Source organism: Chlamydomonas reinhardtii, chromosome 3, assembly GCF_000002595.2.
Source record: "Chlamydomonas reinhardtii strain CC-503 cw92 mt+ chromosome 3, whole genome shotgun sequence".
NCBI classification, from domain to species: Eukaryota; Viridiplantae; Chlorophyta; class Chlorophyceae; order Chlamydomonadales; family Chlamydomonadaceae; genus Chlamydomonas; species Chlamydomonas reinhardtii.
In genome coordinates this window covers 4,655,749-4,677,007 of record NC_057006.1, presented here as the reverse complement: position 1 = coordinate 4,677,007, position 21,259 = coordinate 4,655,749, and the positions used below count along the sequence as shown (strand labels likewise).

General features: G+C 62.1%; 5 protein-coding genes across 5 annotated transcripts; 1 reads left to right on the top strand and 4 right to left on the bottom strand.

Annotated features, from left to right (window-relative positions):
- Positions 1-333: 333 nt before the first annotated feature.
- CHLRE_03g177600v5 (uncharacterized protein) lies at positions 334-3,918 on the bottom strand. The gene is made up of 4 exons (XM_001703373.2): positions 3,431-3,918; positions 2,830-3,168; positions 2,310-2,612; positions 334-2,009 (listed from the first exon to the last, which is right to left on the bottom strand). The coding sequence occupies exons 1-4, from the start codon at positions 3,500-3,502 to the stop codon at positions 939-941; spliced, it is 1,785 nt and encodes a 594-aa protein (XP_001703425.2). The 5' UTR covers positions 3,503-3,918; the 3' UTR covers positions 334-938.
- Positions 3,919-5,078: 1,160 nt separating this feature from the next.
- Positions 5,079-11,438, bottom strand: CHLRE_03g177550v5 (uncharacterized protein). Its single transcript, XM_043060988.1, has 7 exons — positions 10,862-11,438; positions 9,418-10,764; positions 9,117-9,266; positions 8,487-8,699; positions 7,535-7,701; positions 6,297-7,340; positions 5,079-6,108 (listed from the first exon to the last, which is right to left on the bottom strand). Exons 1-7 carry the CDS (start codon positions 10,970-10,972, stop codon positions 5,943-5,945), a joined length of 3,198 nt encoding a protein of 1,065 aa, XP_042926117.1. The 5' UTR covers positions 10,973-11,438; the 3' UTR covers positions 5,079-5,942.
- A 100-nt stretch (positions 11,439-11,538) lies between these two features.
- On the bottom strand, positions 11,539-14,268 carry CHLRE_03g177500v5 (uncharacterized protein). Its single transcript, XM_001703375.2, has 7 exons — positions 14,070-14,268; positions 13,966-13,980; positions 13,720-13,775; positions 13,353-13,416; positions 13,208-13,246; positions 12,935-13,069; positions 11,539-12,768 (listed from the first exon to the last, which is right to left on the bottom strand). Exons 1-7 carry the CDS (start codon positions 14,181-14,183, stop codon positions 12,655-12,657), a joined length of 537 nt encoding a protein of 178 aa, XP_001703427.1. The 5' UTR covers positions 14,184-14,268; the 3' UTR covers positions 11,539-12,654.
- Positions 14,269-14,568: 300 nt separating this feature from the next.
- On the top strand, positions 14,569-16,474 carry CHLRE_03g177476v5 (uncharacterized protein). The gene is made up of 2 exons (XM_043060987.1): positions 14,569-14,715; positions 14,802-16,474. The coding sequence occupies exons 1-2, from the start codon at positions 14,627-14,629 to the stop codon at positions 14,905-14,907; spliced, it is 195 nt and encodes a 64-aa protein (XP_042926116.1). The 5' UTR covers positions 14,569-14,626; the 3' UTR covers positions 14,908-16,474.
- Positions 16,475-16,918: 444 nt separating this feature from the next.
- On the bottom strand, positions 16,919-21,158 carry CHLRE_03g177450v5 (uncharacterized protein). Its single transcript, XM_043060986.1, has 9 exons — positions 20,711-21,158; positions 20,188-20,498; positions 20,053-20,102; positions 19,854-19,889; positions 19,635-19,749; positions 19,172-19,432; positions 18,855-19,031; positions 18,466-18,677; positions 16,919-18,259 (listed from the first exon to the last, which is right to left on the bottom strand). The coding sequence occupies exons 1-9, from the start codon at positions 20,715-20,717 to the stop codon at positions 18,058-18,060; spliced, it is 1,371 nt and encodes a 456-aa protein (XP_042926115.1). The 5' UTR covers positions 20,718-21,158; the 3' UTR covers positions 16,919-18,057.
- Positions 21,159-21,259: the final 101 nt, after the last annotated feature.

The following is a 21,259-nucleotide window of genomic DNA, read 5'->3' as shown; positions in this document are numbered from 1 at the left end:
GTGTCAGCTTATTGTAAAATAGCTTGACTGCAACCCTTGTTTGCATGACACGCGGGCCGCTCCTGCACCCGTGCCTGCACCGCGCCCGCCGACGCCTTCCCTGCCCCCCGCCTTCCTCCCAAATCCCCAGCATGGGAAGCCAAGCCTTGCTTGCTGACCTGTGTGGGCCGTTGCCAATTGGTTGCCAAACGCGCCCTTGCTGCAAATGAATGCAGGCCCGGGGCTCGGTGCTGCCGAGATTGCCGAAGCGGTGTACTGGGGCAACCGTGCCTCCCCATATCGAGGTGAGCAACGCATGGACGCACCGCGGCATGCCAGGCAACGCAATGCCGCTGCTTTTATAAGTTACATCACAGGCTTTACCTGTGCCGTGCACAGCGCATTGACTGTACACTAGCCCAGGGGCAGCGCCTTGACACGCAAACTATAGCAGCCCCGGGAGCTGTTGGCCCCGCCTTGACCCTGCGCTGCTGCTCCACACGTTCTCCTGCCGCCCTACACCGCTGCTGCCTCATCTGAAGCAGCAATTTACTATGGCCATTATGTTCTATCGTTGCAGCTAAGCCGTACGGTGCATATCAAATCCCAGCACCGGTCCAGTTCATGGCATCGCCACTTGCGCAGCATGCACCGAACGCACGCTAAACATTCAGCACCCCGCGCATTGCGCCTTAGTTGCTAGTGGTCTAGCTGGCCCTGACAATCAGAAGACCAGTCCTAAGGCCCTCTGGACTTCAGGAATCAATGAGAGAAGAATTAATTGTCGGATACACACCAACTAGAACATACACACACCGACATCGTGGGCTCTCTGCCACCATTACCCCTCTACAAATTCATGCAAAATGCCCTGCTGCGCCCAATCACCCCAACACACCTGCCCGCTAACCCAGTTGACCATGCGCCCCGCCCTCCCCCCACGCGCCACAGCACACCGCCTACAGCTCGTGGCGCTCCTGCTGCTCAATGGGCGCGCACACGCGGTACTCAGGGAACTCATGCCCGGGCACGCACACGTGGCCGCGGCCGCAGTGCTCGTCGGCCGTGCAGAAGCAGTCCATGCGCGCGGCGCATCCGGGGTAGCGCACCGCCTCGCGCCGCTCCACCACATCCTCAAACAGCGGGGGCACAAACATGGCCGCGGGGTCGTACGAGCTGCGCTGCGCTAGGAACTTGTCAAAGGCGCTGCCGTACAGGTCACGGACGGCGCAGGGGGCGCCACGGAACAGGCGGTTGGTGGCGAGCGCCCACTGGGGGCGGCCGTTGTACTTGCACATGGTCATCTGCAGCAGCTCCTCGTGCAGGCGAGCAAATTTGGGCGGCAGGCCGCCGGCGCGCGGCGACGACAGCACGGACAGCTCAACGGCCACCACCTGGCGCCCGCTGCTGAGCGCCAGCGGCGCGTCGGACTCGCCCACGAAGCGGAAGGTGAGGGTGAAGGGTGGGCAGCCGCGCGCGTGCCGCAGCACGGCGCGCGCGTCGGCCAGCCAGGCGGAAAAGTCCTGCGAGTGGATGGCCAGCTCGTAGGGTGTCCACTTGGCGGCGCCCAGCAGGCAGGAGGGGGAGGGGGCGCTGCCGTGCAGCACACCCTTGGCGCCCGCGGCCTTGGCGGCGTCGGCCAGGCCGGGGTGGGGCGTGCAGGAGGCGGAGGCCATGTGGTTGAGCCAGCCCACCGCCGTGTCGGGCGGAGTGGACTCGTCCGGCTCCTGGCCGGGCGAGTGCACAAAGGGCGGGAAGTGGCTCATCTCGCCAATGATCTCGCACATGTGGCCCTCGCGATCGTGTGCGTCCAGCTGGTCGGCGTGCACACGGTCCGGAAGCGCGGCCAGCCAGTCTGCCGGCGGCTGCAGGACCATGTTGCGCGCGTCGCCGCGCGAGCCCGCGTCCGTCTCGTGCCACACGCGCGCCTGGTACATGCCGGCGGTGGGGTTCCAGGTTACGTCCAGCGCCAGCGCCTCGCTGTTGTCGATGATGTCGCGCAGGTCTGCCACCAGGTCAAAGTCCTCGCTCTGTGGAGTGGCGTTGTGTTGAGGGCACGTTGTGCCAGGGTGGGACGCAGTTAGAGGTACAGGCAGCAGAGCGCGGAGGCGCAAACGTCTTACTGTGTGACCGCATGTGCCTTGCTCTAGCGAGGCCGTTATGCGCTCCGTATGACAGCGTCCTGCTTTTGCGAGCCCTTCTGCGCTCTCACTCTCCTTTCTGGTGGATGGCTTGGGCTTGGAACCGACTGCCGTCTCTTCATCTCAGTTGTCATGAGATAGTGCACACACCCTCCCCTGTTCCCTCCCCCTCCAACCGCCGGCGCTCACCATGATCTGGCGCACCGCCATCTTCTTCTTGGCCTGCACGTACATGGTCACCTCCGTCACCACGCCCAGCATGCCCAGGCTGCCCTCCAGCAGCTCGCCGGGCGTGTCCAGCGTGTGGATGTCGCCGGTGCCGTCCACCAGCAGCGCCGACTGCAGGAAGGCCGCGATGTTGGCGGGACCCACCAGCGAGCTGCCGTGCGCGCTGGTCACAATGGCGGCGCCCACGGTCATGCCCGACAGCTGCGGCGCCACCACCACGCCCGGCAGGCTCATGTCGTACTCCAGCAGCGTGCGCTCCAGGGCCTGTGGTGTGCGTGGCAGCGAGGAGGCGGGGGAAGGGTCAGGAGGAGGCGCGGCAGAGAGGTGCTTCGGCAAGTGTCAGAGTGGCTGTGTGGGATTGCATGGCCAGCGGCTGCGTGTGCGCCACGTTGCGTTATTGAGCCCAGATAGGCGGAACGGCTGCATGCTGGTCCCCAGGCGGCTGTGCATCCCGGGGTGAAAGCGAGGACCCCGGCCTCACCTCAAAGGTGATGCCTGCCTGCACTGTGACCGTCTCCCGGTCATCGTTGAACTCCAGCACCTTGTTCATAGCCGACATGTCCAGCATTACTGCACGCGTGTCCGATGCGACGCTGGCGCAGGCGCAGCTAAAGTTGTTGTGTGACATGAATCCCTGGCTGCTGGCGCGGACCAGGTACTTCTGGCCTGTGACCTGCTGGTCGCGGTATAGGGCCATCACGATGTCCGCCACCTCCTCCGTGTGCTTTGGTCGCAGGATCGTGCCGCATGAGCAGTCGTGCCACCCCAGCCCACTTCTCAACGTATTCAATTGTTGCCCAATGGTCCCCGCTCGCATGTCCTGCGTGTATGGGAAAGTTGTGGGGCGACATGCGTGCTCAGCAATCCTCAACGCCACCACAATTTGGACGTCCTTGATTCGCAATTTTAGACCTAGTTGACATTTACGAACAATTTAGCTGAACGCGCCCAAGCACAGAGCCGTGAGGCTTGCGGGTTGTAGCACAGGTGCGCAGCCAGCGACGCGCAGCAGCGGGCCATGCCATGCTTGCGCCATAACTGTGTACAGTTTGCCCACTATGTTTACAAAGCTGTCGGTTCACCTGGTCCCCTATCGTGAGCCCAAGTGAAAGTGGAAGCGACGCGAGGGCCAGCAGCGCCAGAAAGCGGGGCATAGTTGCTCTCCGCTTGTGCGTTGATATGCGAGCTAGAGGACACTCAAAATCTAGTTGGCTGGACCCCATCGTGGGGGCTGCGAGCAACGAGTTTCGTAGGGATGTGGGAACAGTGAGACGCCAAGTGGCTATGCTGTGTCTTCAGGTGTTGAAATGTAAGGTGCTTGCTGCAAGTATGAATATGGCTTCGTCGGCAAGCAGCCAGGGCGCTGTCTGCAGGTGAGCGAAAAAAGTACGATTTGCCTGTAGCTTTGGTTCTGAGTTCTCACCGCCGCTCATGCCTGGACTCGCAGCGATGCAGGTGTAATGTGCATAGCTTTATGCTCTGGCAACTTGAGGGTGCCAGCGCGGTCGTTGCGCGAAAGGCCTGTTGCGACTTGCCCGACGTGTCAGCGCTGCTTGCCGCGCTGTTTGCCGCATTGGTTGCCGGGCAAATGCTATTTCTTACAGGCGACATCCACTGTGTCGCAGGGCTGACTGCACGAGGCGTAGAAAGGGGCGGTTCGTTGTGGTGGTTGGTGGCCGGAGGTGGCTGCTTTCGCGTGGGTATCATCACTAGCAAGAGTACCCCCACACACGTGCACGCCTGTGACTGCAAGAATTTTTGCTGAGGGCATAGTGCGCTCCTCAATGTTGGGCTTGCCCCGGTTGTGGGCCAGCCGCGGCGCTGCGTCCTAGGCTCAGACTGGCTCTGAGAGCACTGCCCTGAGCGCTGGCAGGTGGCGGCCATATCACATTCGCGCTTGCCGTTGTTTCAGCAACAGGCCTCACAGGAGTATCCGCGTTGCCCTCACTCCGATAACCCAGGCACCAGTACGGCTTATCAAGAATATGTACGCACTTTGCATTCGTAATACGACCCCCAAAGCACCTACACGCCCCCAAAGCAGAGTGCGTGTGCAACCCAACAAGCCTCTACACAGCCAGTGCTCGTATCTTCCTTCTTTTCGACAGAAATTTGCCCCAAAAAGCCTCCGGCGGAAGAAATTTTGAATTCTTGAGGCCAAAAATCTGTCAAAACGCTTCAGGTTTGGGGGGTCCTTTCTGAGAATCGCAGAAGACATTTTGGGGCGTTTCTGTCACTCGTCCGGGCCCAAGGCAAGGGTGACTGAGGTTCCCCAGGATAACCTACGGCCGTGTCCTGCTGGCACCATGGGGGCACACCACGATAGGCCAGCCTTCTACCATAGGAGTCATGCCGTGGGTGAGTGAGCATGATAAGCGTGGGTGAGGGCGCTGGGGTTTGGCGTGGGGATGGGCCACGATTTGCAATGGAGCCATGGAGCCGGTGCTTCAATTTAGCAACGTAGTGTTAACGTGGCTTAACGGTGCTTTCTGCAGCAACGAAGTGTTGCAACGTCACCCCGCACGCTGTAACAATGCCACATCCCGTGCGGCGGAACATTTTGCTGTGCCGGAGCCGGGACGTGGGCTGGGGGCAACAGCAACCTCACCCCGCACGCTGTAACAATTGCGCATGCCGTGTGGCGGAATATTTTGCTGTGCCGGAGCTGGGACGCAGGCTGGGAGCAACAGCAACCTCACCCTGCACGCTGTAACAGTGACACATGCGGTGCGGCAGAATATCTTACAGTGCCTGAGCCGAAACGTGGGCTGGGGGCAACTGCAGCCGCATTTGGCACGCTACAACAGGGCAAGCCTGACACGATTCGTGCATAGGTCGGGGGCGGAGCCCCCGCAAAATCTTTGGGGATGAAAGATGCGGCGGCAGCGGGTTTCTGAAAATCAAAGATGCCTGTTTTCGGAAATCTGTCACTGGCGCCGCGCCTGCCTTCTTAAGATACGAGCACTGTACACAGCTGCGCATCCAACGCTGTGAACCACGTACCGCACACTGGCGCAGTTCGGTTCGTATTTCGTATTGATTCTCTCAACCCTGCCCAGCTAACGCAGCACTATCAAGCGCAACCGTTTGATTGAGTCTCCTCCAGCGTCCAGGCCACAAGTATCCACACCACATGGTTTTCGGTCGTTCACCACGACAAACACTGCCCCACGTAACTTGCGCCCCGTCTCCCGCAGCACTGCTGTCATTGCGCCACGCGTCACATGCTGTACCCAGCCCCACAACCGCGCTATCACAGCACAGCGCTTACCACGCCACACTCGTACCAGGGATCATGCGAGCTCAAGCCGTCATCATCGCAACCACCGCACGAATCGCACACGGCCTCAATACAAGCCAATCCTGTCCACGCTTCCGCCCTGTCGCAGCGCACCCACTGCTCGCGCCTCCGGCGTTTCGTGTGTCACCGGCGTTCCTCCTTGGCCGCAACCACCGAAACACGCCGCGCCGGGCGGAGCCGCCGGCTCACTTGCACTCCCGCCATCCTTCACAACGCTCAGGCGCCCAGGCAACCCAACCAGCACATTGTTAAACACTCGTGTGCTGTATTACGAATTCAATCAGTCCCATCTCTTAGCTGATGACGCAGCTACAGCCCGGCTCGCTGGTGGGCGCGGCGTGCTCGACCTCGTCGGGCTCGCTCGGCTCGTACCATATCACGTCGTCGGCGCTTGGGTCCCGGAACGCCACCACCTTGGCCCAGGGGCTGCGGTACACCATGCCCGGCTCAAACAGGTCCCTGCGGAGGCGACGGGTAGTGGCCAACAAGGGCCAGAGGGTGCTCGGGTTAAAGCGCTACGGCAGGGTGCACCCGCCCAGCATGATCCCAGCACATCCACACATACGCACACGTAACGGCACATATGTGCATGGAAGCACGCATGTTCCGCTGCTACTCCGCCCTGCCACACGCGCTGCCGTACTCACGGGCCATCTGGGTCGAGGACGATGAGGTTGTCGGGCGGCGGACCGGCCTTCTTGAACAGCGGCCGTGGCGGTGTGCCGCCGCCGCCGTGGCCGCTCAGTCCGCCGCCTTTGAGCGACGAGTGAATGGGGTAGCCGCCGGCGCCATTCTGCCCGCCGCTGGTCCCACCGGCAACGCCGCCCGGCCCCGCAACCAGGCGTTTGTCTGGCGAGGCGTTGACGTCTTTTGACAAGTCAGAGGAGGTGGAGGCATGGGAGGCGTCATCGAGCGTGAGGTGGTGGTGGTTGGGCTGCTGCAGAAGGCCGTTGGGCGCGCCGCGCGTCAGGTCGCCGCCGCCAGGCCCTGTCGACAGCTGGCCGGCGGAGCGGCTGCCGGCGCCGTTGTTGTTGCCGTTGCCCACATCGCGCAGCCCCGCCGCAACCGCTGCCGACGCCATGTTCTGCTTGCTGCTGCGCCGCTGCGGCACCTCGTACACGTCCAGCTCCTGCAGGAACTTGGAGGCGTGCGTAACCGGCCCGCCGCCGCCGTTGGCCGCAGCGCCGGCCCCGGCGCCCCCGCCGCCTGCCCCCACCATGCCCGCCAGGTTGGTCCCCGACACACTGTTCGGCAACCCGTCCATATGGTGCATGCCCCCGCCCCCACCCCCGCCGCCACCGCCAGCCCCGCCGCCGCCGACCGCCATCCGCGACGTTCCCCCGCCCGGATGCGCGTTCGCGCCGCCGCCGCCCGGGCCCACGCCGCTGCCCAGCCCGCCGCTGACCACGCCCCCGTCTTGCGACACGCCGCCTTGCCCCCCTCCTCCGCCTCCCGCCTTCAGTGAGCCATTCCCAGTGGCCGAGCCCAGTGAGGCCGCCCCCGACAGAGCCGTGGCGTCGGCGCCGTGCCGCACCAACAGCTCCGCCACGCCCTTCTGCCCGAACTCCAGCGCGGCTGACAGGGCGGTATAGCCCTCGTAGTTGCGCAGGTTGACGTTGGCGCCCGCGCGCAGCAGGTGCGACACCACGCCCGTATAGCCGCCCACACAGGCCACCATCAGCGGCGTGTAGCTTCGCGGGTGGGTGGCGACAGTCGCGATGGTTAGATGGGGTTATGCACAAGACGGTAAAGACGAAAGAAACTTCGCCCATGGTATCTCCACGCCCAGGACCCTTGCCCGTCTTGACCACGCCGCTTCCTACCCCGCGAACCTTTCCGCCTGTTCCGCTCTCCCCTCACCCCCTACTGAACCACGCCGCCTCACCCCTTGAGGTCGGCCTGGTCGATGGAGGCGCCCGCCGCCAGCAGCTGCTCCACCACCTCCAGGTAGCCGGACCGGCTGGCCAGCAGCAGTGCCGAGATGCCCATGTTGTTGGCGTGGCCCACCGCCGCGCCCGCGGACAGCAGCCGGCCCACCACCGCGGCGCTGCCCTGCAGGCGTGGCGTGTCAAGGGGGGGGGGGGTTGCAAAGATGGTTGGAAAAGAGGTAAGGGAGGTGTTGAGGTTTAGAGCATTCCCGGGCTGAGAGGAACGTTCTAGGGGCTTAAACTAGTGTCTTCACTATCGTGTCTCACGCACGTTGTTGCTAGTTACGGCTTCAGGATACTGTATACGAGAGTCGTCACCTTACACATATACAGGGCTTATGACTATACTATAGCAAGAGCAAGGTGTATGCGCACGTTGTGCGCATAAGTACTCCGGCGTATGGCCGTGTCACTGCATGGTGTTTGCCCTGTTGGCTGACCGGATACCCCGAACATCAACAGGAGGGAGTTCATTCCAGAACCCAAACCCAGCAGGGTCAAGGGCGGACGCGCATGGTGAATGGGGGATTGATGGCACAGGTTGCTGGGGCAGCATACCGCGCAGGATGCGTCGTGAAGCCCACCGATGTGGACACACAGAAGGCTTGGAGCGGGCATGCGCCGTCCTCCGGCCCCGCTCCAGCCCCTGCCCCAATTCTCCTTACATCACTCTCCCACCCTCACATACTTTGCACGCCCGGCACGATCCTTGTTTCTGTTGCTACTCCCCCCTCGCGCGCTCGTCTTGCATTTTCGTGACTGGGCGGGCTTTCGGGTGATGATGGGATTGTTCTTGGGCCCAGCCACATAACCCTCCCCACATACACACAAGTCTTCCTCCCACTCCCTTGCACTCCGTGCCTCCAACCTCCCTCCCCTGGATCCCTCCCCGCTTCCCTCCGCCCGCACCTGGCTGGCGGCGTACATGAGCGCCGTGAAGCCCAGCTCCCGATCCGCCGCGTCCAGCCGGGCGCCCACCGATATCAGCTCTTCCACGATGGCCGGGTCGCTGTGCACACTGGCGCGCATCAGCGCCGTCTCGCCGATGTGGTTGCAGGCCTGCACGTCCACGCCGTGAGACACCAGCGTCTGGACAACGCCCGCCGCGCCCGCAGTTGAGGCCTGGAGTGAGCGGGCGATAAGAATAAGTGTTGAGGTGTCGGTCAAAACTACGTAAGGGAGAACGTTGGGCAGTCCGTGGGTGCGTGTCGATACACCTCCCAAGGGCGCCGGTGCGAGCTAGTGCGAGGGCATAAGCCAGATAGCTACCCAACATAGGTAAGTAATGTGGTACTACGTAATGTGCGAAACAGTCTGGCTGTCAGCCGCCCCTATTCCTGGCTGGCAATATTCGTAATCACCATTAACAAAGCAAAGAGAGGTTGGTACGGGCGGAGGCGCGGTGAATGATCTGTTACTGTATGCATGATTGCATCACGTGATCATGGAGCATATGATCAAGCCAGCCTCGGGTAGTAGCCTTTTTGGCTCTGCCTGCTAGCTGGGCCAGCAACGCCGCAACGCCGCAACACACCGCACCTCTATGAGAGGCGTCTCGCCGTCGTTGTCCGCGATGTTGGGGTTGGCCCCCGCCGCCAGTAGCACCTGCACCACGTTCTGGCGCCCGCCCCTCACCGCCAGCAGCAGGGCTGTGCTGCCGTCACTGCGCCGCGCGTTGATGGAGGCGCCCTGCGTTGAGCCAGTTCACGGTCAGGTCAAACCCAAGGTTGCTTAAACATTCCAACCCCCCACAGCCAATACGCCCAGGTGCCAAGACCCGTTTACGTCAAGTCACGCAGTCGCTGCCTTGCCACCATGCCACCCGCCCCATCCTCCCCACCTGCCGCAGCAGTATGCTGCACACGTTGGCGTGCCCCAGCTCCGCCGCGCGCAGCAGCGGCGTGTTGTTGTGCGAGTCGGCCGCGTTGAGCGCCGCGCCGCGGTCCAGCAGCAGCCGCACGATGTCGCCGTGCCCGCCCGCGGCCGCCGCGTGCAGCGGCGTGGAGGCCTCGCGCGAGGGCGTGTTGGGGCTGGCGCCCGCCGCCAGCAGCACCTGCACCACCGCCCGGTGCCCACCGCGGCAGGCCAGGTACAGCCCCGTGTGGCCGTCCATGTTAGAGTCGTCCACCCAGTTGCCGTTGCCCGCGCCCGCGCCCGACTCGCTGCCGTTCCCCAGCGTGCCGCCGCCCGCCACCGGCGGGCCGTACAAGCCGCGGCCCAGCTCCAGCAGCCGGCTGATGACGGGCAGCGAGCCACGGCTGGCGGCGAAGTGAAGCGCGCTGTTGCGCAGCATGTCGCGCTGCTGCAGCAGTGCCTCCGCGCCGGGGGCCGCCAGCATGGAGATCACGGTGGCATCGCTGCCGCTCTGCAAGGCCGTCGTGAGCGAGTGGAACGCCTGCGAGGGCCGCGCGCTGTTGTTGTTGCTGTTGCTGCCCGCGACCAGCGACGCGCGCAGCGCCGGCGAGCTTAGCATGGCTATCGTGCCGCCCGCCACCCCGCCGGCGCTGACCGGCCCGCCGCTGGCCAGGCCGCTCACATTGAACGACCCCGGCGCCGCATTCATGGCCACCGAGGTGGGCGCGCTGCCCGGCGGTGTGAGCGAGCCTGCCGCCGCTGCCGCCGCCATGCCTGGGCTGCTGAGGAACCCGCTGGCGGAGACGCTGCCGGTCGCGCCGCCGGTGAAGCTGGTGCGGCGGCTGCCCATGGCCGCCGACTGCAGCAGCGCCCGCATCTCCGCGTTCTGCTGCACGTAATCCAGCGCCGTCTTGCCGGACGTGTCGCGCGCCGAAAGGTCCGCGCCCGCCGCCACCAGGTGCTGCGCCACAGCGCTGCTGCCCGCCACGCAGGCGTGGAAGATGGGCGTGCGGCCGCTGCTGTCTGGCTGGTTCACGTTGGCGCCCGCATCCAGCAGCAGCTTGCACAGCTGCGCGTTGCCGGTGCGCGCGCACCACAGCAGCGCGGTGTTGCCGTGGTTGTCGCGCAGGTTCAGGTGCGAAGCGGCGGCGGCGGAGGGGCTGGGGTGCGCCAGCAGCAGCTGCACCACCTCCACCTTGCCGGCGGCGCAGGCGCGCGTGAGCGCCGTGTGGCCGCTGCTGTTCTGGCAGGTGGCGTCGGCGCCGGCGGCCAGCAGCTGGCGCACCAGCGCTACGCTGCCCTTGGAGGCCGCAAGGATGAGCGGCGTGTTGTTCTGCAGGATACAGGAGGATTAGGCAAGCGTTTGAGGACAGCGGCGGCGACAGAGTGCAGGACCCCAGTGGTGCAGCAGGCCGAGACTCGCTGCTCACTTGGTTGTCGCGCTCATTTATGTTGGCTCCTCCGTCGAGACACGCCTGCACCGCCTCCACAGAGTGGTTGCGCACGGCGTCTAACAAGCTCCACCCCGAGCCCCGGTTCATTTTGGTTCCGCCGTTGGCCTCCGCTCAGGCGGCGGAGGCCGTCCAGCTGCTAGCTCTACTTGCAACGCAGCAAGTCCATGGCAAGCTGGGGGCCGCTTCGAGACTTCGCCGTGGGACACTGCATGTCCCCCCGGGCGCTCAAGAATGAAGGAGCTCCCAGTCTAGGCTCAGAGATTTCAATGCCTTCTGTGCAATGAACTTGTAGGCTCGCACAGAAAGTCGGCCGCGAAGTAGTGCAGTTCCTGAGCACTTCACGCGCAAGTAACAGGCCTAATCTTTTGGTATGATATATAGATTGGTAGCTGGTTAAAGCAGTAAATTGGTCGGGTGGAACAACGGCGGCTTCGAAAAGGCCTGGGAGTATGAACCAGAGCTCCGACGCACCACAACGAAAGCTTAGCACAAATCGAGCACTGTGGCCTTCCAAGCGCTATAAGCTCCTATTGATATACCCGAATTCACGGAGTCGCTGAAGGTCCGCACAGCCCACTTGAAGCGGACCTCGGGAATCAAGCAGCCAGCCAAAACCCGGTCCGGCGCCCGGTCCTAGTTCCGTGCGGACGACAACGATCAACTAGTTACATCGATCTACAATCGTCAAAGCCCCAGCGCTCGCGTTCGCGAACCCGCAACCGAAAACCCCCGCTGCGCGAGCCCTTCGCCGCCACGAGCACTCCAACGACTTCCTGCACCAGCCAGCCGTTCACGGCTCATAGTCCATGCACTCATCGCCGCTCGAAAACAGATGCTCATACCTGCCGGGTCACCATTGTGCAGTCGGTGTAAAGTACAATCACAGGTCGTGGAGACCCGCACTCCGCTGCCGCCAGATCACGCTGTCCTGTTTGTCCTGTTTGCGGGGTTTATTATGGTGCCTTGCTGCGTGTTGCCTGCGTACCAGACTGCAGCCAAGCCCACGTAGCTCTCTGCATTCATGCCCACATGGCCCATGCCACGTGCAGTACCGCCGGGATGAGCCATGCAGCCATCGCGCTGTCATCACTATTACGCGGCCTCCCCGATTCCAGTACTTGCATTGCCACACGTATTCATTCCTCCCCATTTACATACTTGCTTTCCGCTCCGTCCACTCCGCCTCCATAGTTCCGTTCCAGCCCGCGCCAGCCCCAACCGCAGCGACAGCCAGCCGCCCAGCCCGCGGTTACTTGCTGTGCTGTTTTGCTTCCTGTCTGGCCCGCTGCTTCCTTCCCGGTTTCTTACGCTTCCACTCACTCCCTCCCTCACATGTGCTGCTGGACGACGGTGGCGCTGGTGTTTTCCAGGTTGGTTTCGGATGCCGCGCGCCCCGCAGCTCCGCTCCGCGCCAGCCCGCCAGCCGTCCGACAGCCTAGCCATCGCAACCTGGTTATATCAGTGATGGGTCGGCGGCGCTCCTCTATTGCCCGTGGCGTTTACCGTCTGGATGAGGTAACATGTCTGCTGTGACCGCCTCCTGCTAACCGGCCTTCTATGCGTGCTAGCGACTACAACTTCTCTTCGTGTCGCGCACATTCGCGTTCGCATTTCGACAGCACTCCGCACGCTGGGTATGTCACAACAACTGACAAGTCACTGATCCCCTTAGCTCCTGCCGGACAACAACCACATGGTCTCCGTCTACACTGGACCAGCAGCTAGCTCACGGAAACCCCACACGGAAACCCCCACAGTCCAGTCGGCGCTTAGTGGGCGCCGCTAAAGGCCGCGGCACCGGGCTGGCCGCTGGCCGCCTTCTTCAGCTGCTCCTGGTACGCGGCCTGCGCCATGCCCGCCACCACGGTGCCGTGCTTCTGGGCCTGTGGGCGTGCATTCACAGGCGTCAGGCGTGTTGCCATGGCCATGTCAGTTTGCTCCATTTCTTGAGCAGGCTCATCCCGAGCTAAAAGGGTCCATCCAAAAGAACACACAGGACGGCGCTAGCAACCCAGCTGTGCCCGCTCCAACCGGTTCCCGCGCACGCACCTGGGCCAGGGCCTGGTCGAGGACGGCCGGGCCGTGCTTGTCCACATACTTGGCCAGGTGGTTCACGTACTGGCTCTCCAGGGCCTGCTCGGCGCGGGCGAAGACGGGGTCGATCTTGTCGCCGTACTTCTTCAACTGCAGGGGAAGGGGCCGGGGCGGGAGGGATAGTGGGACGCTTGTCGACAGCAGTTGGCCAGGTGGATGGGTGGGGCAACGCTGAGGTTAGCACAGGCTCCCGGTTCGTACAGCTTTAGAGGTATGCGTGGCTCTCACCAGCGGCATGATGTGGTCCTCGTAGATCTTGCGGGCGCCCTGCGGTGGCGGTGGCAAGGAAGTTGCGATTGAGCAGGCGCGGTTGGAAGTAAAGGTGCAGCCAGGGTGCTGCGAGCGGCCGGCGCAACGACGGGCTCCCACCCACCTGGGTCTGGGGAGCAATCATCCACAGCACGAACAGCAGCTTAATCTCGTAGTACAGAGGAATCCTGCGGCCGTAGACAGGGGGTGGATGAGCTCAGAAAGGGACCAGCGTCCAAGACGGAGCTAGAACGGCGGTGCCCGTGCAACGACAGAACGGTTCTGAAGTGTCCGAGCCACGACGTTGTGTTGCCGTTCTCCTTTGAAGACGCTGCTGTCGATACATGTGTGCTTCAGTTGCAACGTGCAAGAGTAAGAAACACAACTCAGTACGCGTCGCTCAAGCTGGGCCCAGCGTCCGCCAGCAACTCAGCGCTGTCTTGAAACGCCTGCCGCGCGCTGCCCCGCGGCAGGCATTTCAGGCGACTTACCACTGCAGAATAATGCTGCCGACGCTCTCGAAAGTCGAAATGAACGCGTATACAACCTACGGGCGGAGGGGTGTTGCGAACTCGGGCTTGTTTCAGCGCGGAGCAAACTAGGCGGGACATGCATGCGCAAATAAACGTATGCACTAGCGCATGATCCGGCGCGTGTCGAACAGAAATGGCACTAAGCCCGGACTCTTCGCCCACAGCAACATCCGAACGATAGCGCCTCCAGGACTCTCAGCTCACCCAGTAAGTCAACCACTGCATGATGGGAAGAGGAAATATGTCAGCCAACAGGTAGGATGAGCAGACGGTTGTAGTGAGTCCATGTCGGGACAAATCGCACTTGCCTGGGTATCGTCAAGCTTGCCGGGCGACTGAATCGCTTTCAATGACGCATAAGTAGGGAAAAGGAGCTCCGCAAAGATGCACACATAGTATGTGAGCCCGAAGGAGAGCACCATCTTTCACTGACTGTATCTATCGAGGGGGCTAGGGTCGCAAGTTGATGTGCGTGTAGTCATATGCACTGCAAGCGCCTTATAGACGATGGTGCCAGCCTCGGGACTCATGCGGCCCGGGAGGGGCGTGTCAGGGGGGCAACCCATGCGGGACTCATGCGGCCTTGGAGGGGACAGTCGGACAGGGTAAGGGGGGCAACCCATCGGGGATAGCTGTTTCCAGGGGCACCTCCTGGCTGGCTCCGCCGGTTCTCGGGGGTAGGGTTGTAACCAACTCTAAGCCAAGCGGAGTGCCAGGCTTGCATGTAGTACGGCCGCCCGTGCTAGGCGTGGTGTTCGGCAGGGGTCCAGGGGATGCTTGACTGTCATAGAAGTGTGCGATGGGACAGTGTTAAGGCAGGTTGGTGAAGTCCCGTAGGGTGCAGCTGATTCCCAGAACCCAGCAGATGGCAAACAATTTGCAACGGCAGGGCAGGAGTGCGCGGCTGGTCGAACGCCGGAGTTCCTGTACCGACAAGTTGCTGGCTCAGGGGGGGTGGGTAGAAAGCTCAGGTTCTTACCCCATGCTTAAAATTACAGAGCTTTAGGATATCATAACGCACATACTTTTACCTTTTTCAGGGGGTGTCTGATGAAGCTCTGGGCCGCCAAACGGCCAAAGTTGGGGGGTCGGTCCCACACGGGGGACACACGCGGTTCAGGGTACCCCCCAACTTTAAGACCCTAGGCGGGGGTGCTATGCCAGTCGGTACACGCAGGGATTTCGTTTGCAACCTTCCGGTGTGTGTAACGGATGGTTTAGTGTCGTACGGCAGGCGTGTGTGTTTTGACACGCGGTTGAACGGGGGGGCCGGAGGGGTGAACAGACTGACCCCATGCTTACTGCCTCAGGACGGGCCCCCACGCTTCCTATCGCATATACACATCTATATGTATAAGCTCACCAGCTACGAGCGCGATCGGAGGCCAGGGTGTGCTCGACGGGGACACTTCCGGGCAGGCACGCACGCATGTGTGCGGAGCTGGGTACGTGGGGACGGAGGTCCCAGAAAACGGGGCCTGACACAGCCCTGAAGCTTTAGATAGCACATATATGCATACAAGATTATGTTTTGACGACCGCAGCACCGACAGTTGTTGTTCCGACCAGCATGCTGTATGCATGTCCACCGAATGGTCTTGCCGGCGGGCTACAGCATCCAATATATGCTATATATGCTCTATCTAGGCGACGGCAATCTTAAAAGCTAGTCGAGCTGCCCTTTGGATGAAACCAAATTCATGGCGAACCTCGTCTACAGCGGGGACCCAAACAGACCTGCACCCGCTCCCAGAGCCGCATGTGTGTCATATGGAAGCCACCCAGGTGCATCGGAAGGTGCAACTTTGACTTTGTTGGCGGTCCCATAGGAATGGCCACTGCTCGCCGAGGCCTGTGAGCCCGCGCTACTAGGTGCAATTGCTTTAATGGAGTATGCATAAGCGCAGTCAGGGCCGGTGGATTCACATATAGCTGATTTGAGCGAACATGCTCAGAATTGGTCTCGCGCTCGCGAGACCTACACGACACTTAGCCCGCTAATATGCTTGAACATATGCTCCTCACATACCGAGGGTAACGTGCTTTATAGAATTGAAAATGGTGCATGTATGAATAAGAACGCCCAATCTTGGGTTTCGACCCCGCCCGGAACCGGGCGTGTCCCCCGTGTGGGTCGGTCCGGGGTTCGTCGGGTTTCGGGAGCCCATCCTGGCGGATTTCGGGAAGCGCCCCACAAGCAGAACTAGGGGCCAACGCATCAGTACGAGGCTCATATGCGCACGTTATGACGTTATGAGCACAAACAAAGCGTGGGAGGGCTAAGTTGCGCGTCCGGCCGTGGACATGTCGGGACATGTCTCCACATTCAACACACCAGCTTTAGGACGCCGGAGTGGCGCAGCTTGGCGCGCGGTTATCTCGTCAAAGGTAACGTAGCAGTTGCGGTCGCTGCTCATGCTCACGCTTTTCTTTTGCTTGTGCTAGCTCACTGGCCTCGGCTCTACAACGTCATGTTCGCTTGTGCGTGTTGCGTTCTTTCAAGCATATCAATAACACACGCGCACTGACACGGGTGGGCTCTCAAGCGCTGGTGCGCATGAATTCACGTCTAACAAGACTGCCGATGTACATTGTCCATGAGTCACGTGGCAGAGAGTTAAGCGCGGGGTGGGCTGTGTCGAGGAGATTTCCATGGATAGAGGACAAGACCGCTGATGGCACGGAGTGATAGTGCTCGTCAACAGGAGTCAATTGCCACCACTTTGGTATAAAATGGAGGGGTTTTAACCCCTAAACAACAAGCTTTTGTCCGTGGGGGGGTCGGTCGTCCCCTCAAGGGGGGTCCCGGGGAATTTCGGGGCATGGGGTCTGGCACTTTGTTTCCTCACCCCCCCCCCCCCCTGGCTGGCTGGCTGAGATTCGCTGACGCGCATTCCTCGCGCTCCGGGCGCCCGGCCAGGCGATAGCACCACACAGACACACCGCAACGCCACACTCGCGAGGCAGAGCCGCAGCGCACGCCCAGTGGTTTGCTGTCATAGAGGTGTGGGCCCATCCCTGTTGACACTGCGGCTGTGCAAGTGATGCAGCCCGGACGGGCCAGGCCGCTAGGAATCAACAAAGCCCAGAGGCTTTCCCTTTCGCGGGAGAATGCTGCATCTGCCCAAGGATTCCCGGGAGAGCGGGATGAGCCGAGCCCAGACGTGTGTACAGTGGTGTTGGATGCGTCGGAGAGTAGAAGCGTTACTGCGGCTTTCTCTCTTGCCTGGCGCCACACGGCCACCGCGCCATCCTACTCAGCCGCCGACAAGGCATCTGGGTACAATCCGAACGTACAGTGCAACCTACTATGTCGTCTCTTGGGAATACATTCGCCTTGGTGTCTTCGACTCTTCGTCTGCCCTCCCTCCCAGCAACGGCACATCTGCGCCATGCCTTGCAGCCCTTGCTGTTGTACATGCCGTGTACCGTACCGTAGTGCAGTCCTAGCACCACAACCAACACAAGTGCACCTCCCCTGAGCTCGGAACACAGGCGCCACGCGGAAGCACGTCCTGATTGCGCTCAGTCCTTTCACCTGCCGCTCGTCCCTACTGTACATGACATCGGGCTTTGAGGGGACAGCCCACGTGACAACCGGCAGCTCCTATGATACAATGAGTGCTCTCTTATTCGGCACCACTGTGCAACCTAAACCGCCAACATCACACGACATCAAACGCACCAAACAGGCCTGAACCACGCACGGTGTGCAAATCGAGCAGGTGATACCAGAGGTACACACAGTGCGCCAACATACCAACACAACACAACTTCCAACGTCGCCTCCGCTCCGAGGGACGTTCCCGCTGCGGAACCGCCACAATTTGTCAGGTGCCACTCGCCACAAAGGCGCACCCCGAACACCACGTACTATACACTCCGAACATTGCCAGCGGGATCTATCGCAGCAACAAGATGCATGCACGCAGACCATCAAAAGTCACGGCGACTTGGGTCTGGGTTCTTGGGTTCTACGTCCTGAGTGACGCACCTGCCCCTCAGACCGCCAAGGGGGTTGCCCAACATCACAATCAGATACCCCCCGTGCCAACCCAAAAGCTGCACCACACCTAAGCATACCATACATGCCAGACGAAGAGGCAATTCAATCCTCATAACGTACCGATTGAGCCTGTAATATTAGATCGATTGGGGCTAGCGTGCTACAGCACGCAGACAATAAAGTACAACCCGCTGCCTTCCAACACCGGCATCGCCTCACACCAGTCACGGTATGCGCTATGGCGCTGGAGGCAGGACGCCACTCTACAGCAGCCACCGGTGCCGCGCTGTCTAGGCACTGAGGGTGTGGTCCAGCTGCAAGTCGTGCACGGCCCGCGGCGCCGAGGGAATGGCGCGGGTGATGGAGTCCAGGGCATCCTGAGCCGCGCGGTCCGCCTCCGCTTCTGCCGCCTCGTCGAACACGCCGCTGGCCGCCGCCGCCTCCATGGCCTCACGCCGCCGGATGAACACATCCATCACCGAGCGGTGCAGCCTGACCGGGTTGGTGATGTCAGCGACGGCCGGGAGGGAGGGTGCGGAGCGGGAGGTATTGGCATGAGAGGACGGTAGCAAGGGTAACGGTAGCAGGCATGTGAACGATGTGTACTGCAAGGTATGCGTTGGTAGTGGTCGCAAGGAAGTGCAGAAGAGGCGGCTCCTGCGCGCAGGGCGGCAACCAACCCTATCCGAGCGACGCACCTGACCACCTCGTTGTTGACGTAGATGGGTCGGCGCAGCGCCAGCGCCAGGGACAGCGAGTCGCCGGGCGTGGCGTCCAGGGAGCACAGGCTGGACGCGCCGGCCTCGCTGCCGCCGCCGGGCTCGTTGGGGCGCGACAGCACGATGCGCGAGTAGAAGATGCCATCAACCATGCGCGTGATGCACACGCGCCGCACCTCCACGCCGCTTGCCTGGAGTGGCGCCAGGGCAGGACCATCAAAGCAGGCCAACTGGATGCAAGCGGTAGCCGCCATAGCAGCGCACACCTGCAATTGCTCGTTCATACAAATTGCTCGTACATCCCACTCCCCAAGACGCCTGCGTGTTCACACAGAGAACGGCACGCACGCACGCACACACACACTTGCCATGAGCGAGCGGGTCCAGGTGCCCAGCGTGGACGGCCGGCGCTGCTCCAGCGAGCCAGTGGCCGCCACCAGGCTCAGCGCCTCGGGCCCCGCCAGCGCCACCTCCAGAGGGGTGTCGGAGCCGGGCAGCAGCAGCAGCACGTTGCCGCCGCCCGGGTAGATGCTCACCTCGCGCAGCTGCGGGCGGGAGCGGCAAGGGCTACAGGTTGCTACAGCACACACATGCACGTGCATACGTGTCAGCACTCAGCAGCCCATTCATGGCGTGGCAGTCCAACCCGGATCCGTGGTCCCAGCGCGGACCCACAGCCCCGCACCTGCGCTAGGCTGTAGGCGGCCTCATCGTTCCCAAGCCCGTCGAAACCCTCAAAGGCCGCCGGCGGTGGTGCAGGCGAGGATGGCTCCAGCGGGCGCGGCGGCTCGGTGGCTGACGGCGCCGCCAGCTGCTCCTGCTGCGCAAGCCCTGCTCCTCCACTGCCGCGGCCTGCCAGCGTGCGCTGCTGCGGCGCCGCCAGACCGGGCGACTGGGCGGTGGTGTAGGCCACAACGCCGCCCGTCTTCGACGCCACACGCACCACCTGCGCCGCATCGCGCCCACACACACCAGAGCACGTAGCGCCAAGGTTTGGCCAGGTGGGCAACGGTAGCGATTGCATGATTGCGCACAATACCTGGGACTACGTGTGCGTGCCACAAGAGCAACCACAATACCCGGGATTATGTGTGCGTGCCACAAGAGCAAGCAAGAGTGGCAAGAAGCCCCTTGCCCGCCGGCCCGACCTGCTGCCCCGCCGCCGCCACGTGCTCCGCGACCGTGTAGCCAGTGGACGAGTCCACAAAGCGCCAGGCGTGCGACTCGTAGGTCTTGACCGTGAACACACTGCCCGGGTTCAGCCTGAGGGGGGACAAAGTCGTTGGCAGCAGGCGCGTGAGCGTGCGCAGTTTCCTAGGCACTATAGCGCTGCTGCGGAACAACCAATGAACAGTGGTCGGACTCACGAGCCAAAGAGCTCCGCGTCTCCATCATAGTTAAGCCTGCACGAATGCATAAGCGCAAGACAGAAAAATGGTGTCAGGCGTCGGGAGCGAGGACGCATAAAATAATGAGAAAGGCGCCCCTCGCTCCCGCTCTTCGCCCCCGCGTGTAACATGCTTATGTCCTGTGCTCATACGCACGAAGCGCGCCTGCTGTACACACCAGTAGATCTTGATGGGGTGCTCCAAATCGTTCAGCACCGTCAGCTCAGACTGCACAGAGGCAGTCGGTGCATGGACAACCTCATGATGTGTCTTCAGCTAGACAGCTCAGTGCGGGATGGGATGCAGAGCCCACCTCGACAGTCCATCCCATCGAGCGCAGCAGCGGCGCCGCGGCAGCCGTGCCGCTACCGCCGAGGTTAAGCGCCACCCCTGACAAGACTGAGAAGCCGAGCAATGCCGTGCGGCGTGACCAAGGCATTGCGAGAAGAGGGCAGGATGCATCTTGCGTCGCAGCAACGGGCGCGCCGGCGCCTGCAGCGGGTGGCGTGGCCGCGGAGGTGACGCTGCGTGCCGCACTCAGAAGGCGACACGTCAGGACAACGCTTCTAAGGCCAGCAATGCGCCCATGCCGGCAACGCTGCTGCACACGCAGGCTGCAGCGACCTGCAGGTGTCACGGAGCGAGGGCGGCAGAGGACTCAGGAAGTGTTGAATGTTGCGGAGTTGAGAGTTCAGGTCGCACTCAGCTCCAGGCAACTATGCGTGACAGCTTTTATCACCGCTGCACGTAGCGCCGGGATGCTTGGGAGGAGAGCAGCTCGCGCGGCTGTCGAGCTTCCCGCCCGCGGCGTTGCGACTCTTCTCTTTAACCCTCACCTTGCATCACAGAGCTATTGAAATCCGTCGTAGTCAAGTCGGGGGCGCAGAACGCGTGGGCACCGAAATTAGGGTTCTTCGCGTGCTCACGGCAGCCAACAGGCGGACTGTATTCAAATAAGAGTCATATCAGTAGCATATGTAAAGGACATCCAGTTATATTAGTAGCATGTGGACATCCAGCGCTCCGAAGGTGAAGGCGGTCAAAGACTCCCGCCCGATCACGCAGACGCGAGCGCGGCACTCAAGCACCACGTCAAGTACTGATGGTGCATTTAGCGGCTTAATTGCGACGAGTTGACTGTCAATGAGCACCTGGTTCCGTGACATGCACGCAACTGACGCAAGTCAGTAAGGCACGGATTCGGTCGGGTTTAGTGGACTGCCGCTAGCGCTTGGCTTGGCACCAGCCGACCAGCGCTGGGCTTGAGCCGTGGGCGCTCGAGACCCTATCGGTACGCCTGCAAGCACGACATTTTGCCGTCGATTGAGACGCGGGCCCGGTTGCCCACAAGGTTGCCCAGCGGACCCGCACACCCAGTGTCCCAG

What these genes read in the sequence shown, in the direction of transcription:
- CHLRE_03g177600v5 (XM_001703373.2), bottom strand. Translation starts at nt 3,502, where the DNA reads ATGCCCCGCTTTCTGGCGCTGCTGGCCCTCGCGTCGCTTCCACTTTCA. An exon ending in GGCTCACGATAGGGGACCAG is followed by an intron (nt 3,169 to 3,430) that starts GTGAACCGACAG and finishes CCATACACGCAG; the next exon opens with GACATGCGAGCGGGGACCAT. An exon ending in AGGCAGGCATCACCTTTGAG is followed by an intron (nt 2,613 to 2,829) that starts GTGAGGCCGGGG and finishes CGCACACCACAG; the next exon opens with GCCCTGGAGCGCACGCTGCT.
- CHLRE_03g177550v5 (XM_043060988.1), bottom strand. Translation starts at nt 10,972, where the DNA reads ATGAACCGGGGCTCGGGGTGGAGCTTGTTAGACGCCGTGCGCAACCAC. An exon ending in TAAATGAGCGCGACAACCAA is followed by an intron (nt 10,765 to 10,861) that starts GTGAGCAGCGAG and finishes TGTATCCTGCAG; the next exon opens with AACAACACGCCGCTCATCCT. An exon ending in GCAGCATACTGCTGCGGCAG is followed by an intron (nt 9,267 to 9,417) that starts GTGGGGAGGATG and finishes GGCTCAACGCAG; the next exon opens with GGCGCCTCCATCAACGCGCG.
- CHLRE_03g177500v5 (XM_001703375.2), bottom strand. Translation starts at nt 14,183, where the DNA reads ATGGTGCTCTCCTTCGGGCTCACATACTATGTGTGCATCTTTGCGGAG. An exon ending in TGATTGCTCCCCAGACCCAG is followed by an intron (nt 13,247 to 13,352) that starts GTGGGTGGGAGC and finishes CCGCCACCGCAG; the next exon opens with GGCGCCCGCAAGATCTACGA. An exon ending in AGGACCACATCATGCCGCTG is followed by an intron (nt 13,070 to 13,207) that starts GTGAGAGCCACG and finishes CTTCCCCTGCAG; the next exon opens with TTGAAGAAGTACGGCGACAA.
- CHLRE_03g177476v5 (XM_043060987.1), top strand. Translation starts at nt 14,627, where the DNA reads ATGGCAAACAATTTGCAACGGCAGGGCAGGAGTGCGCGGCTGGTCGAA. An exon ending in AAGTTGCTGGCTCAGGGGGG is followed by an intron (nt 14,716 to 14,801) that starts GTGGGTAGAAAG and finishes TACCTTTTTCAG; the next exon opens with GGGGTGTCTGATGAAGCTCT.
- CHLRE_03g177450v5 (XM_043060986.1), bottom strand. An exon ending in CACCCCATCAAGATCTACTG is followed by an intron (nt 19,890 to 20,052) that starts GTGTGTACAGCA and finishes GCATTCGTGCAG; the next exon opens with GCTTAACTATGATGGAGACG. An exon ending in GACGCGGAGCTCTTTGGCTC is followed by an intron (nt 19,750 to 19,853) that starts GTGAGTCCGACC and finishes GTCCCCCCTCAG; the next exon opens with GCTGAACCCGGGCAGTGTGT.